We start from the raw sequence: 16,662 nt of genomic DNA on the forward strand, positions 1-16,662 counted from the left end.
TGATATATACTCTTAAATAGTCACTGACCAAGGTAATTAGCAGGAACACTAATTACCGCTATAAGGTTAATATGTGGATTAAAAGATGGTTAAGTTTTACAAACCACCTGACACAAGATGTCATTTTAATCACATAGATACATGTTCTAGGAACATGGTATTTGACAGACCCCGAATGAGACATTAAATAGAATTGTGTTCGTATCATTTATGTTTTCATTCAGTGTCACGTTCTAAAGTATGAGGTATTTATCGTTCCCACTGAGAAATATGTATGTGTGATTGCTATCTACCGCTGTCCGTAAAAAGCAGTCATAACGGTAGCATTCCCATATGTATAGCTTAGCTGAGGAAGTGATAGTCTACCAAAAGTATTATTGTCCCTCGTATCTCTATACGAGCTATAGCATCACTGGGCCCCTTGGTAGAGTTAGATTATTTGCATGCGGTATAATTACAAGAGTAATTATATTTGATAATTTGCTCAAGATCAAGAAAAGATTAAGTTTGCAAGGATGACACACATCTACCTTGAAACTAATCTGATAGCTATGAGACAAAAGAACTGACACAAGTAAATAGTTTACTGGATCGTGATATTGTACAGTACAGCATCATCTGTGTAATTGGATGGTCATGGTGTGTTGCCAGATACCACTCATGATTATAGAAGTTAAAACAGTTTTAACTCTGTTTACCAACATAACACAGATCCTATTGGGTCACACCATATAGGAACTACTCGGAGAATCTTACTGATTAATTATAAATTGATTATAATTAATATTAAGATGGTTATAATTAATTATACGTGATATAATTAAATTATAAATGTCATTTAGAATGACAAGCAGAAACAACGGTTAATTTATAAACGTACACGTTACGTTGTATAAAAGTTACCGAACAACAACCGAAAAGAAATATAATTGTATATGACAATTATATATATTTAATTTGGATTTTAATTTGTTAATTATGGATTTGAATTATGGGTTTAAAAGCCCAAAATAATCAAAGCCTTAATTAAAATTAAAAGCCCAAAGTCAAAGCCCAAAATCAAAGCCTTTTACTATTCATGCCTTAATGGGCCAAGGGCAAAATGGTCATTTCACACCTATGCCACCTTGCATGACACCTTAGGGTGTAGAAGCATGGAGAAGAGTGTGGAAGGGTGTGGAAGGGGTATTTTGGTCTTTTCACATAATAAAAGATGAGGTGTCAAGGGTTTTTGGTAAATAGATTTGTTTTGAGAGGTATTTCGGTCTTTTGCGAATCTCCTCAAAACACTATAAATAAAGGGGTGAGGGTAGAGAGAAAACTTACTAATTCACATGTTAATCTGATTACTTCGTTTCTCTCTTCCCCAGTTTCGGTTATTACGAGATTCGGAAAAATATATTTTTGCAAGCTCTGCGGTATTTCTTGTTTTGCTTTTAAGTGAAACGGAATAACTTGGAGTCTTAAATATATTTAATTTGTCCCTATTTCGGTGAATAGTGTTTCTGCAGAATTCCGCGGTTTATAGTATTTCTGGCAGAAGAAATAAACCGCTCTCCGGTTAGTCCTGGTGGATAACCGATAGAGGTATCACATGTGTGATACTCCGAGTCGATTCCTTCCCTGGTGTAGCTCTTCTCGCTCGGTCTGCATTCCAACTGTGATTTGGAAATAAGGTATAAACATGTTATATTAATCTATTTAATTGATAAGTAGATTTAAAGCTTTAGAAAATCAATTATGGAGTAGATCTGTAAATAGGATTAAATGGATTATCCTGATTCATTTAATCCGTAGCTTAAGGTAGATGTAAAAATTTTTGTTTTACTTTTTCCGCACCTTAAGCTAAATCAATGGGTTTGAACCGTCAAAAACCCAACAAATACTTCAATAAAGTATGTTTTGTTTCTTTTAAACATTGTTTCTATTTTTTTTGTAACATTTCAATTCAATGATCTATAAATTTTGATAGGTTATTTTTGTTTTGATAATGAAACATGTGGCAACTATTTTTTATTACTAAGAAATGACATAAAAAAAAATTTTGAAAAAAAAATAGATGTATATGAATGAATACGTACTTGATATCTTAGATATGAATACTTCAACGTATATGAATGAATACTTGATATCTTAGATATGAATACTTGCGTGACGAGATATGAATACTTGTGCAACGGACAACTCGAAAGTATGTCATCATGGATCTCATTTGAAAGATAAAATTGTGTTAAAAAAATTTTGTGATTTTAGATTTGCAAAATTCCTTACAGATTATCAGAAATATTAGTTAGATTGAACAGAGAAAAAAAACACTCACCTCTAAAAATATATCTATTTTTTTTTAAATACTTGATGTGTTATAGATGAATACTTGATGCATTATAGGTGAATACTTGTGCGTGCCAGTTGTAAAATCTTTCAAATATTAGGTGGTCCTCAATTAGTAAGTAGTCCTCCTAAGCTGTTAATATTTATTAAAGTAGTTAATGATCGGAGAATAAATGAGAAATTATTACGGGGATATCTAGGTGCTCCCTAAATTAAATTAAACAAAATTCAATTCCGAATATTTATTTCCATTGAATTGAACTCTATCGTTGTTAGTTTTTATTAGTGGTTTGCTAAACCCGTTAGGGGTTGAACCCGTTTTGCCCGGCCCGTACCCGTTACCCGTGGTACCCGTACCCGTTGCCCGGGTACAAACGGGTAGACGGGTAGACGGGTACGGGTAATAAACGGACCGGACAACATAATTTTGAAAAAAACCCGTTGTACCCGTACCCGTCTACCCGCCAACCCGTACCCGTCTACCCGCCAACCTGTACCCGCCTACCCGTACCCGTCTACCCGTACCCGTACCTGACCCATTACAAATTTGAATTTCAAAATTTTTTTGGCGGCACCCTATAGAATTCAGATCCAGTGCAATACCTGACTTTGTAGAATGAGATCTGAGTCATCAATTTTAATTTGGCATGAATCTCAAAACGGACCCCTATATCTAAACTCCATCTGGGATGTCTTTTAACTTGGCACGAATCTCAAAGCATAAAAATTCAGAAAAAAACAGAAAAGAAAAAAAAAAAAAAACCCGCCCGTACCCGGGATAACCGTACCCGTCAACCCGCAACGGGTACGGGTAATAAACGGGTAGGGTAGTGGTTTTGGAAAAACTACCCGTCTACCCGTTGCGGGTTGTACCCGTACCCGTCCTACCCGTCTACCCGCCCTACCCGTTACCCCTAACAGGTTACCCGGAACGGGTCACGGGTAACCCGTTAGCAAACCACTAGTTTTTATTCCGATCTGAGACTTATCGAACTTGCGATAGTAAAGTGTTATGCGGATGCTGAAGGAAAGAATTGGATCCGAAAGTGAGAGATGATGTGAGCGAGCACGTTGTTAAAGCTGAGATCAATGCGGGGGCGGCGTGAGCGACAGATCTTGGTATCTCAGTCCTTTGATGAGGTGGTGGCAGCGGAGCCGAGCAAAACAAGGCACGCGGTTTTTAGATACATCAGGATCAGCCAAGAAGAGAGGCAAATTAGTACCTGTGCGAATCAAGGCCAGGAGTCGTCAGGGTTAGGTGACACTAGATGTGGAAGTAGGTTGTGATGTTGATGGAAGAGGATTGGTCAGTAAAGAGACTGGAGGCGTTCAGATCTCTGACGAGTGTTGGAAAGAGCTGTGGTCACAGGTAATCTATGCTATGCACCCTACCAAATTTCATTGAGACTTGAGACTCCAGTTGTACGTATTATTTTTATTTGGATAGAGAAAAAAGAAATACAAGACATTGTGAAATTTGAATTTGGGATTTTAAGAAAAAAGGATTTACTGGTTATGGGCGTCATTAAAATTTCAGGAATTAAAAACATAGTTTTACAATTGGCAAAGGCCTCTAATACATGTTAGAGTATAAAAAAATAGAATTTGATTTTAACTGAATTGTCTTTGTTAATCTTAAAAGCATACAAACATAGACCAGTAGGGGTGAAATGGATCCGGTAAATTCGGAGCGGATTTTCCGACCGAATCTGCTCCGTATTTAGACCAGATCCGAATTTGGATAATCGGATCCGGATAACTCAACAGATAGGATGCGGATAATTATTGAATACAACTCAGAAACCAAATTCCGACCGAATCCGCTCCGTATTTGGACCAGATCCGAATTTGGATAATCGGATCCGGATAACTCAACGGATAGGATGCGGATAATTATTGAATACAACTCAAAAACCCAGAAAACCGATTCGGAAGCTATTTTGAAACGGAGCGGATATCCGCACTATCCGGATCAGAAAGTTCTCAAGTACAGCTTTCATTGGGTTATTACTTCTCAAGGCTGAAGCAAATAGTTATAAAGTCATGGGCTTATATTCTAATACCTTTGTGGGACTAAATGTACAATATATCTCAAAACCGGAACAGACTTCATTTTTGTTAAATTCTCCGCTGTCTGACTGACTGAGTCCCACGTGTTGCTGCCTCCCATGTTTGATTTTTGCTTTGAAATTTCCTAACTCCGTTACAGCAGTACTTGTTTCCCAGTTTCTTTTTCTTTTTTTTAATTTAAACTTGTTTCCCAGTTTCACATCTTTTGATTTATTAGAATGATGCCAACTCAGCTCCGTTTTCAGATCTCATGGGTACTTTTCTTTTTCTTTTTATTATTATTAAAAATAAAGTATGTTTTGATTATATATTTGTATTATATTATATTAGTGGATTATTCAAACGACTCGATTATCTGACAATTATTTGTTTCGTATCCGTATTCGTAGATTATCCGCTCCGTATCCGTATCCGTTTAAGCCGGATTTGGTTTTGAATTTTGACATCCGTTTACTATCTGTATCTGTATTCGTATCCACTCATTGAAAGGCGGATACAGATTTGGTATCAGCATTATCCGCTCCGTTTTCACCTCTATAGACCACCCCATTTGGTTTGAAAGAAAAAAAGAATAATAATAAAATCATCTAGATTCCACTGGTAATGACCCACCACAATTGTCTGAACTAAATGGAAAATGTAGATGCGACATGCTTGCTACAATTTTGACATCAGAATAATACATTCTGATACTTAACCCATTTTGGAAAGGAATATGATGTACCATCCATGGGGCTAAAGTAGATGCCAAGTGACTATGACAAGGAATGCATTATTCACATGTGGTGTAGGCCTTGAAAAGGTAACTCATCCTGTACAATCTCTAGACAAACACTAGCTTCTTTCCACAACTTCCTAGGTGAATGTTTTCTTCTTTTATGTTTTAGTGTGATTTATTTTTATATTTATTTGGCTAATAGCTTCTTTAACTTTTATCAGATATATATGATCAAGATACATATAAATGCCTTGTTCTCGCATCTTATAATCACCATCTTATTTATTATATTGGATGCACTCAACATCTTGCAAAGCCTTGCATTTTGATAGGACATGACTGTTAACCTAACCATATTACTTGCAAATTTGCAAAAATCATTATCTTGCTTGTTACACTATTATTTATGCAGTGAGCTAACTATAAACTTCTTCAGGAATCACCATTACATAACTTGTTGCTTTTTTTTTCCATTAGTAAAGCTAAATAAGGAAGCTCCAGAAACTAAATTATGGATCCGGCACTGCACAAGGCAGTGACACAAGGCAATCTGGAACTGCTGAAGTATAAACTGACAGCTGACCCAAAAGCCCTTCTCTCCAGAACTCCTCAACAAAACACAGCATTGCACATTGCAGCACGCCTTGGTCACCGACACATTGCTGAAAGAATCCTCAGAGAATGCGAGACACTTATGCTTGAAAAGAACATAGACGGTGACACACCTCTGCATATTGCTTCAAAATTTGGTAAAATAGAAGTTGCAGATCTGCTGATAAGTTATTCCTTGGAATGGCCAATTGATCTTGAATCTGAAGAAGATGGTCCACTTACAGCAGGAAATAAGATAGGTAATGCAATAAAACCTCGAAATTGCTTATTTCCCACATATATTTTCTTTAAATGCATCATATAACTGTGGATATATATGCTACCGCATTACCAGACTTCTTAACTATGCCTATAAGGGACTACCTTGCAGCAATTGTATACGAGAATACTGCAAAGGCCCACTGGTATTGTAGCTATTTTACAGGACCGTTGTATGAAATAACAAGAGTCTCTACAGATTATGTCTCTATCATGCTATTTTAGGACTATGTTATAAATTATCCTTATGTGGGAGAATAGTCCATGAGCATGTACATGATCTGTGAAGAGTATAACTGTATCAGTCCCCAGTGTCGTGCCCATATGTCATGCAAAGTTGCACACCATACATTGTTATCGGAACAGAACTTGGCTCTATTTGGTTACTTCTCTTATGGTGAATAACCTATATATTTCTAACTTTACAAAATATATATGTTGGTGATAACAACAGGTAATACTGCGTTACATGAGGCAGTGACACATGGAAAATCTGAAGTGGCCCTGAGGATTTTAGAGGCAAACCCTAATGTGGGCCATATGCTCAATGAAAGGAAAGAGTCTCCATTACATATAGCTGCACGGGAAGGCATGGCAATGGTGGTAAAAGAGATACTGAAACAACCATGGGTTGAGAAGGAAGAGGAAACTCAACCAGCTGTTTCTGGTACAGGGTCGCCACTTCACCAAGCGGTGGTTGGCGGTCATATCAGTTAGTATAAATTATAGCCTTTATAAGTTTCTTTGAGGAATGGTAATAATCTAAAATGCTTGATGCCTTCACAATTATGGACTCAATACCAAAACTGCCAAACCTGAATGACCTGAACTAAAATGAACTGAGACTTAAGATAACCTGAACTTGAGACAAAAGTACCCAATCAAGAACAACATGCCACTTCAACCTGCCCTAACCTATCTTATTTTTACCCATAATTATATCATAATTTACATTACATAAAATTATGAGAATTAAAATAACTTGTACGATGAACCTGATTTCAGAAATAGTGGAGATGCTGCTGTCCCAGAGGAGTGACTTTGTGAAGCAAGTGGATTGTGATGGAAGCAATGCACTCCACTATGCAGCGCAAAATGACAATGCGAAAATGGTGGAGATGCTAATAGCAAATGATTCAACTCTTGCATACGACAACAATTACTGGGGTCTACCCCCACTCCATGTGGCAGTCCAGTATGGTTCCAAATCAGCAATCAAGGCAATCCTTAAACATTGTCCTGATACAGCAGAGCAGGTACCATGCTTATTTTATTATTATTACTTTTTTTTTTTGACATTTTGTTCTTCACAGTATTCATTGGAAATTTGTTTCTGGAGCATGATATCTAAAAAGCCTGGGTGTCTGGGTGATATGGGATTAAGTTTTCTATATACTCTTAAGATATCCTTTTGGGTCCCAATCTCGTATGGGTACCTCACAAGCCACAGTCATTAGTAGCAAAAGCTTGAGACTTAATCTTGCGTGAGCTCCATTTGTCTTTTCTTTTTCCCCTTGAATGTGGTCAAGTGCTAATAAAATAAACCCTAATTTTACTCTTATTGGAAAATTCACAAGCGTATGGACCTACCATTTAGTATAGACTAGGGGTGTCGACACAGGGACTAGATTTGAGTAGTATTTTACAACAAGCTAGACTAAATTCAGAATTTTAGAGGTTTGAAAACTAAATTTCTAAATTAACACAAATCTAAACAAGGGAAGTTCACTTCACAATTTGGACTTTTTTTTTTTGAAAGATTTGACAGTGGCTGTCAAATTAGTTACAACTACAAATCCGCATACAAGCTAAACATTCATAGCCTATGCACTCTATCAATCACAATTTGGACCCGATGGTAGGAATATATGGTTGTTGACATGTCATTTTTTTTTTTACTTTTTTTTTCAAGTAGCAGGCAAAACACCTGTTATGATTTTCATTTACCAAATAAAAGTTGCATGTAAGGTTTATATGAAAACAAAATGAAAATGAGAAGATAAATTGCTAGCAAATTATATAGGAATTATCTACATATCTTTCAAATTACCCTATGTACAATAAAATCTGCAGTGTGTTAATTATTGAAGAGACATGTCATTTCGTTATGCTTAACAGTTCGGACAGGATGGTGGGAATGCACTCCATGTTGCAGTCCACAAAGGGAAATTCGGTTCACTCAAATGTCTGTTAAAACTCATACAGCCAGAGGAGATCATAAACCATCAAGATTTTGATGGAAATACACCATTGCATCTTGCAGCTAAGCAATCAAGGATACAATCATCTCTGTTGCTTCTCAGGGACAGAAGGGTTAACCCTTGTTTGCTAAACCAGAAGGGGCAAACTGCTCGAAGTGTGATTGAGATGGTTGAAGCAAACACGTATGAGGTAATACTCTAGTGAGTACCACATTATATATGCTCAGCATGCCGTTTCTTTATATCGAATTGACAGAAACTTTCAAAAACTGGGAACTTCTCATCCAATAGCCATTTAACTAAAGAGGATTTTTTTTTATCAAATATTTGTGATTATACAACACATTTCAATTGCACTTTGTTGTAATATAAATTTATCACTCTGAAATCTTTGAAACTAACCTGTTCATCCTACTTCTTATATATAACTTTTTGTTTTTTATTATCATTCCTAATTAAAGACCATTAATTCATTTTTAATTAGATGTATGTTTGGAGAGAACTAAAGAAACAAGAAGCAAAGAGATGCAAGAAGCAACAACTACCTCCAGTTCCATCTTCAAAATCCTTCGGAAGGAAGAGAACACCCAGTGACTATTTCGAACTAAGTGTAGAAACATATACACTTGTTGCAGCTCTAATTGCAACTGTCACCTTCGCAGCTGTGTTTACCATGCCCGGTGGCTACAACCAAACAACAGGCTTTGCCATTCTTGGTAAAAAACCCGCATTCAAACCCTTTGTTATATCCAATACAATTGCTATGTGCAGTGCTCTAGTTGTTGTGTTCTGTTTCATTTGGGCTTGGCGAGACCCCGTGAAGTTTAAACTGCATCAACTGAAGTGGGGCCATCGACTTACTGTTGTAGCATGTCTGTCCATGATTGTTTCACTCATGACTGCAGTGTATCTCGTAGTCGAGCCAGAATGTAGATGGTTGTCAATTGTGGTGATATTGATTGGGTGCAGTACTCCTTTCGTGGTTTGGCTTATACTTGGTCTCGAGGTTCTGTTTGTTCCTTTGTAGGGTATTTTTGTGTAAATCTCTCTTGCTGCGTTTTTTTTTTAATAAAAGGAAACGGTACGCATTATATGGTTATATATATGTACATCTCAAATTCAATATTAATCCTAAATGTAGGGTCACAAGACCATCCAGAAGCGCATTTGTAAACTGTTATTTTATATATATATATATTTTTAAGTGTAAAATTCAACTATTCAACTCGCTAAATGTAAGTTGCGTGTTTATAAAAGTTAGCAATATCACGAGGCTTCACATCTAGCAATATCTTATATTAGGATGATGTCTACAATTTATCATTCATTTTATCTATTATGATGAACAAAAGCAAGAATACCTGTACCATTAGTTAACTACATATTATAATCGCAGAGAATAAATAGTAAATACAAAATATCTAAATTGCAAAATCAAATTTGAACGCAACAGCTGAGATATCAATACAGCCATATCTGGTAACTTATAGGATGAGGAACTTAAAGCGCGCCAAAAAAAAAAAAACCTTTGATCTTATTTCTGTATTATCAACCACTAAACTGGATCAATTTAGGGTTATTGACCCATAGATCTATATGACACAAATAATCAAGGCTTATATATGAATAATCATGAGACATCATATCATAGGAAGGCTTAATATAAATTATAGTTTTACAGGCAATTTATGTCGAGTGATAACAAATTTAATACCACCCCACTATCCTAACTTACACAAATTAAAACATGCTACAAAAGTGAACCGTAGCTCAGATAAAGAAATAACTTTTCCTCAATACACACTCATCCGTAATAAATAGTTCCCTAAGATTACAAAATTTATTGCCATGTCAACCGAACAAGGATGATACCTTAAAATAAAGAGATGCTGACATGGCACTAACAAAATTTGAACAAGGGGCATTTTAGGAATTACTAACCGTTAATACTATGACTTGGGAAGGTTTTTCATGACCGACCTAATGGCAGCTGACAGCTCATGTTTCTTTGACGAAGTTTTTTCAGTAGATACGTGATCTACCTTTCTATTCTCCGGATTTTCCAGTGCATCAACATGCTTCTCTCCTTTCTTACCAGTCTTTTTAGGGTGTTTAAACTTCTCTCTTAGATATGCCGGTGTCCTGTTGCAATGAAAAAAGCAATTATTTAATTAAGTCCCATCTAATGAGCTCACAACAAAAAAGGCGGAAGCTTAGATAATTCCCGAAAACATATCGATCATTTAATGCACGTTAAGATATTGCTATCTGAAAAAACTATTTTATTATTTTGACAGACCGGCCCTTCACCCCCACTACACTTGGGCCCTGTTCGGCAGCCCAACAAAGAATAGGAATCAAAAGTTTTGAACTGATTTTTACTGTTCACGTGGGAAAAAAAAATTCAGGCCAAGTGATTTTTTTTTCCCACGTGAACAGTAACTTTCTTTTTACTGCCGAACAGGACCTTAAACTATCCTTGACAGCCAACAGAAAGGGTCAAAAACTCAAAATAAATTACATGAAAATTAAAAAAAAAAAAATGAAGTGCATTTTCTTGAACAGACTTTGACAGCCAGAAAAAAAATATAATACCTCTTGTACTGAGGATCAGTGGGATCCAACGCGAACTCATGGGAGTTAACCAAAGCACTGAATCTTGGATCAGCTTTAACGTTAACATAAGGAAATTTATCATCAACGTCATTGATTTCTTTCTTTCCTTTCTTGCCCTTGGCCTTTAGCCGTTTCATGTTATACCCCTTCTTCTCACTCTTCTTATCTTCGTCACCTGCCAATAGCAACTCCAGCTCTGCCTGAGTTGCAGCTCCTGTCTCCTCGACTTCCTCTCTCCTCTTACCTTTATCCTTCCTCTTGGCCTTCTCTTTAACCTTTTTCTCTGTCAGCTCTTCCATAAAGAAATCATCATCATCACTGGCATAATCATTACCATGATCATCATACAGATCATCATCATCATTGTTATCTTGCATGGATTGGGACATCTTTCGAGCTTTCTTCTTCTCCTTCTGCTTCCTCAGAACTGACTCCCAAACAGTCTCTTCTGACTTGTCTTTGTTTTCCACGATCTTTTTACCAAGTGCCTCGAGATCCGTGTTGAAGGTGATCTCCATGTCACCCTCTTTATCTCCCCCCTCACTTTTCTCTGAGTCTGAGTTGTTTCCAGAATTCAAAAGGGAAAGGAATTTTTCTCTGGTCGCTTGCTTCTTGGCCTCAGGGTCTAAATCATTTTCTTCATCTTCACTATCGTCAGTGGAGGCCAAATACATGCTCAGCTCGTCCAACTATACATGTATATGACAATGTTACATTAGAAGGGACAAATCATATTGAAATACAGATTCTATAAAAGAATGCATCCCAACAATATTTTTTTACTAATGTTTAATTATACACTAGGATCACCATCAACCATAACGCCCCACAAGATAACAACAAACATAAACAGACACTTCAAATCGCACCCTTCTCCTTTCCCCAAACTGAGAGAGAGTACGTGAAGCAAATTAAATCCAATAGACAGAAATGCACACGAGAGAGAAAAAAAAAGGGAGGGAGAGAGAGTACTTCATCAGTATTAAATTTCCGTCTCAAAACCTTCTTTCGCTCCGGCTCTTCATCTTCCCATGTTAGCTTGACTTTGCTGTGCTGAAGTGCCCTTGTCTCAAAATCAGGTTCCTTGTAATTCATTGGTGCCTGTATAATATACCAAGCTTTTCAGCTGAAAGTTCAACATGCTCAAATTTAAATGAGGTATAAGGTAATTCCACAACTTTTTTGAAAAAAAGAAAATTAACAGCAATGAAGCTATTACTACCTCAGTTGCAACATCGCGGGGTGGACGATTGAATTCCATGGAGTCTGGAATAAACCTAAGGTCAAACACATTTGAGGTTTTTAAAAGCTCTGTACCATCCAGAGTTTTGTACACGTGATTGGCAGTTGCACTTGAATCACACACAACTACTGCAAAATAGTACCTACAAAGAAAAGAAAAAAAAAAAAAAAGCAAGAAAACATAAGTGCAGTACAGTAAGTTCTGGACAAATTAATTACACGACTCCAATGTTGGTAAACTAACAATAATTAGTTAAAAGCTCAAAGGATCTGTTTCGTATAGCTTAAATTCATACCGCACAACTTGTAAAATGCATAGAGCATCATATCAGAGTTAACAAGTATTGACCAAACCTAAGAGCAGATCTCATATGGTCTGACTAGGCAAGCAACCACATTGTATTAATTTGGTTAAGTTCCTTAATGCAAGTGACATATTTTAAGGAATGCACGTCCCAAAAAATTCTTCCTAATAAGCAGCACAAAAAAAAATTGTCTTATCACCTCAGCTTATTTAGCTCATAAGTTCGAAGTTTATTGTTAATCTCATCCTCATTTTCATCACCTGTATCCTCATCAAAATCACTTGCATCCTCATCCTCATCCTCATCCTCATCACCATGAACATCAACATCATCATCATCATGAACATCAACATCATCATCATCATCATAATCATCATTATCATCAGCATCGGCATCAGCAACAGCAACAGCATCAGCATCAGCATCAGCATTATCATCGTCAGGCTTTATATCCAACAGAGCAGAGGGGCCATGGGTAGCTTCAATATCCATGCACTTAAGACCAAATTCTGACGGATACACAAATACTGCCAAAATCTTCCCACCTTTTGGAAGGCACGAGTTCATCACCACATACAAGTCAACTGCCTGAAAACGAGATAATAATCACAAACGATTTAACACAAGATTTGAAAGTTTCAGCCAAAATAACCACTCACTTTTACTATTTTTAGGTTTGTTATTAATCATCTGCTTTTACAAATTAGTTTCATAGGTACAAAAAGAAATAGAAACAAAGAACATACTAAAAGGTTGCTCCAGTTATGATCGGGACTAAATGGTGCGGTGCCCAACTGGTTCAGATAGAAATTTTGGCAATTGTATAATGTAACCCACAAGGCCGCAAGGAGCAAAACGGCACTAATATCTCATACTGAAGCTATTTTCTTTAGAGAATTGTGAATTTGATACCACAACTTTTCATATACCAGTTTGTAAATATCATGTACCTTAAGATGACTCCAATCCAAATTAACAACTGCAAGCCGGTAAGTCTCATTCTCTGTTGTTGGTGTATCGTCATGGTTTGCCATCAAGTAATGAACAATGTCACTGTTCACCGAATTCTATACCCCCAAAAAAAAAAAATCAAGCACCTCATTCAGAATATTAAAGCAATAAATAATTGAAAAATAAGAAATAAATAAACAATCAAATTAATAACCTGATCATCATCATCATCATCGTCGTCATCATGAGAACCGCTCTCATCACTATCCAACACATCATCACTCTCTGACAAATCAAGTCTCATTTTATCTTGCACCTCCACCTCTTCGTCAGTATCTTCCTTCTTTTCCCTCTCCTCATCTCTCTCTTCCAGTTCCCTCTCCTGATTGAGATAATGCTGCATCAAGAACCTCTTTCCCTTTTCATCATTCTTTGGCCTCCCCCTTTTATCCACTGGTGCAGCTGACCCAGCAAAATTTTTATCTTTAAAAATTTTATCAAACCGAGAGTCAATCACCACTTTGTTTTCTTTTTTTCTCATCCTCCTAAACAATGGGTCCTGGCGCATAGTAGCAAATCTCTCATCAGTTATTATTTTCTCTCCAGCATCATTCTCTTCTTCATCGGGACTGTTAGTTCTTCGCTGCCAATGCTTCTTCTTTTTGTTCTTTTGCTTTGAGCCTACTTTGTTGGACATTGTAAGAATTTACTTTTTTACTTCGGGCATTATCATACAAGGTTTAAAAAATGTTTTGGGTTCAATTATGATGCTATCAAATCATATCAGAACAACTTACCATTTTACTTATTAATTTTGTTATTATCTCTTCCTGGGTTGAAGCAAATGGTCCATTATAAGAATAAGTACTTCATTTGGGGGACAAACATGTATTTTCTGTGTTGAATTTACAGTATCATTTAAAAATAAGGGCTTCATTTGGGATTATGCACGTACTTAGTACCCTGACACATCATTCTATTAAGATAACCAATGAAGAATGTGGTACATTTTCAAAAAACCTTATAGAAAACAGATCATTCTAGATTAAAAAAAAAAAAACAGCAGCAAGCAAAATTGAAACAATCAGGTTTCAATTTTTTTAATTTTTTTATTTTGGGTCTCAAACTTTTTCAAAAGACAGAACGGACACAGCAATAGAGCTTAACCTGAGTTATTCCTCATCTCATCGTCTCCATTTATCTCCAGAGAAGACTCGAGCTTGCGCTTCTTGTCCTTGCTCCTGCTCTTCTTCGGTGGGTTTTGAGATTCGTGCTGTTCCATTCCCGACTCGAACTTCTCTTTCTTATTCTTCTTATTATTTTTGTTCTTATTCTGCTTCCTCTCGTCGATTACGGCTGAAGGTGCCATGGCGGCGGCTGGGATGAAATTGGAAAGGGAGAGACCGAGAGACGAGACTGCTCGTCCGGTTTAACAGAACCGAATAAAAATATAAGCGCTGCGGTACTTGTCCGGTTTTTTTCCAGCCGTTTTTCGTGCCTCAGATAGCAGCGTATTTCCGTCAATATATACAACGCTTGATTTTAATCGAACCGCTCAGATCGGTTTCGTGTTACCTGGGGGATTACCCTACTTAATAAAAGAAGCACTTCTTTAAAATAAAACGAGGCTTACTAGCAAGCTTAGATTTCTAGAGTGGAGATGGTAACGGCTTGGTTAGGTGTTGTCTTCTCCGACAAGTTTTGCGAAGACGAGAGCGATTAAAGAGGAAAGAGAGTAGTAGTTCGCGGTCTAGGGTTTTGGCTTTGTCTTCTCCTTACTTTCACACTGCCGCTCCTCTCTGATCAGTGATAGTAGAACAAAATCTCCGTCTGGGGTATATTCCGAAGGTGTAACCTAGGCAACGAAAAAGGGGACCGAGACTTCAACAAGAGGAGCGGCCTGTTGGTTCACCAAACCCTGACCCAGCCTCACACCTTCTCCAGGTCCGAAGGGATCCCTTTCCCGAACCCAACGAGTGAATGAACGAGCAATTGTGGGTGGATAACGTAAGAATATTCAATGCCACGGGTGCTTCCGCGAACTGATTTTTCAAATAGTAATTCATTTTTATCCGTTTCATTAGACAGATATAAACAAATAAAAAAATTATTAAACAAATAAGATATGGATAAAATAAAAGGCTATTTTGTACACGTTATTTTATAAGAATAATTACAAAATAAATAAATAAATTGAACAATCTGAAATACGTAATTTGAGATACGTACTTATTAAGAAATAAGTTTTTAAAATTTAGAAGGTTAAATTTTTTTTTTCTAATTTTAGAGAAAATTTACATAGTTTTTAGATTTTCGCAGGAATAAACATAGAATTATTCCTAATTATTTAGTATTCCGTGGACGGAACGATTTCAACTATTTAAAATTAAATAAAATTTAACAATTGAAAGGACCTAGATATTACTATACAATATATCAAACTAAGACTTGTATTATTGGAAAATTTCAGTTCAGTTCACGGTTTGAACCGTACTGACTAATAAAATCCCCTAATTACATTATTACCGATAAGGCATGAATATGATGATACGCACTTATTAAGAAATCTATGATATGATAAGTCTTTTAATTGTCAAGATTTTCAAAAACAGATAAGTCTTTTAATTATTTTGATTTTTGTTATTTTTATGCATAAAATAATAGAATTTTTAACTTTAGAAATCTAACAAATTTTATTCGCTCTTCTAAAAGATAAAATTATACAAGTTAAACAAATTTATGCACATATATTAATATTTTATTTTGTAAAAAACACACTATTGTACCGTTATAAGTGAGCTATGGCTTTGACATGCAGTCGACACTAATTAAACACTATGCAATGGAAGAAAATTGAAAAAATATAGCTGTCACCATGAAGCCCGAATTATTAATTTATGGAAAATAAAATAAATATGTTTTAAAAAAAAGGAAATTTTTTTGAATTTCTCATATCATACAAGTTTCTTTGCAATAAAGAATCACTCTAAACAACGCTAATGTCTTCCGAATTAAAAAAGAAAATCAATGATTAACAAAACATGCTTGAATAATTATTACAAGAACAAGTCCGAGAAATCACATGATAAGCAGTATAACACATCTGACCGAATCAGGTTTTAAATCATGAATGACAATACATGAAACAATTCTATCCAAACCAAACTAAATTGCTAAGTTCTTCATTAATTAAAGTAGTGCCAACAAAAAGATAAGACCGTACGGAGATATATTGAAAATCACATTGTAGAGGACGAAGACCGAGAACTTGCGCCCAAGCCCAAAAGATGCATCAATGCTCATCCTAGTCTGAGGATGAAGGTGGGACTCAAACAATCCTTTCCACCCTACCCGCTTC

At 36.2% G+C, this 16,662-nt stretch overlaps 3 protein-coding genes across 8 annotated transcripts in view; 1 reads left to right on the plus strand and 2 right to left on the minus strand.

Annotated features, from left to right (window-relative positions):
* Positions 1-3,309: 3,309 nt before the first annotated feature.
* LOC144552948 (uncharacterized) lies at positions 3,310-9,291 on the plus strand. 6 transcript variants are annotated; one of them, XM_078300997.1, is made up of 7 exons: positions 3,310-3,700; positions 5,113-5,203; positions 5,597-5,970; positions 6,444-6,701; positions 6,995-7,245; positions 8,108-8,380; positions 8,675-9,291. In XM_078300997.1, exons 3-7 carry the CDS (start codon positions 5,631-5,633, stop codon positions 9,215-9,217), a joined length of 1,665 nt encoding a protein of 554 aa, XP_078157123.1. In that variant the 5' UTR covers positions 3,310-3,700; positions 5,113-5,203; positions 5,597-5,630; the 3' UTR covers positions 9,218-9,291. The 6 variants fall into 6 exon arrangements, with proteins under 6 accessions (XP_078157123.1, XP_078157122.1, XP_078157121.1 ...); XM_078300996.1 differs by having other exon boundaries at positions 5,602-5,970; XM_078300995.1 differs by having other exon boundaries at positions 5,045-5,970.
* A 544-nt stretch (positions 9,292-9,835) lies between these two features.
* LOC144552947 (pre-rRNA-processing protein esf1-like) lies at positions 9,836-14,673 on the minus strand. The gene is made up of 8 exons (XM_078300992.1): positions 14,472-14,673; positions 13,519-13,985; positions 13,304-13,420; positions 12,553-12,941; positions 12,029-12,191; positions 11,779-11,907; positions 10,786-11,495; positions 9,836-10,332 (listed from the first exon to the last, which is right to left on the minus strand). The coding sequence occupies exons 1-8, from the start codon at positions 14,671-14,673 to the stop codon at positions 10,140-10,142; spliced, it is 2,370 nt and encodes a 789-aa protein (XP_078157118.1). The 3' UTR covers positions 9,836-10,139.
* Positions 14,674-15,997: 1,324 nt separating this feature from the next.
* The window catches only part of LOC144553212 (protein ACCELERATED CELL DEATH 6-like), a 4,939-nt gene continuing 4,274 nt past the window's right edge, over positions 15,998-16,662 (minus strand). Inside the window, exon 6 of the mRNA XM_078301311.1 lies at positions 15,998-16,009. Coding sequence (XP_078157437.1) covers positions 15,998-16,009 — 12 coding nt within the window. The remainder of the gene's footprint in view (positions 16,010-16,662) is intronic.

The sequence above is a fragment of the Carex rostrata genome, chromosome 4 (genome assembly GCF_964058835.1).
Source record: "Carex rostrata chromosome 4, lpCarRost1.2, whole genome shotgun sequence".
Taxonomy (NCBI): Eukaryota; Viridiplantae; Streptophyta; class Magnoliopsida; order Poales; family Cyperaceae; genus Carex; species Carex rostrata.

Excerpts from the sequence above, each read along its gene's own strand:
- LOC144552948 (XM_078300995.1), top strand. The coding sequence starts at position 5,631 with ATGGATCCGGCACTGCACAAGGCAGTGACACAAGGCAATCTGGAACTG. Across the intron at positions 6,702-6,994 it reads GGTGGTTGGCGGTCATATCA|AAATAGTGGAGATGCTGCTG; the intron begins GTTAGTATAAAT and ends ACCTGATTTCAG. Across the intron at positions 7,246-8,107 it reads GTCCTGATACAGCAGAGCAG|TTCGGACAGGATGGTGGGAA; the intron begins GTACCATGCTTA and ends TATGCTTAACAG.
- LOC144552947 (XM_078300992.1), bottom strand. The coding sequence starts at position 14,673 with ATGGCACCTTCAGCCGTAATCGACGAGAGGAAGCAGAATAAGAACAAA. Across the intron at positions 11,496-11,778 it reads GGAAATTTAATACTGATGAA|TTGGACGAGCTGAGCATGTA; the intron begins GTACTCTCTCTC and ends ATACATGTATAG. Across the intron at positions 10,333-10,785 it reads ACTGATCCTCAGTACAAGAG|GACACCGGCATATCTAAGAG; the intron begins GTATTATATTTT and ends TCATTGCAACAG.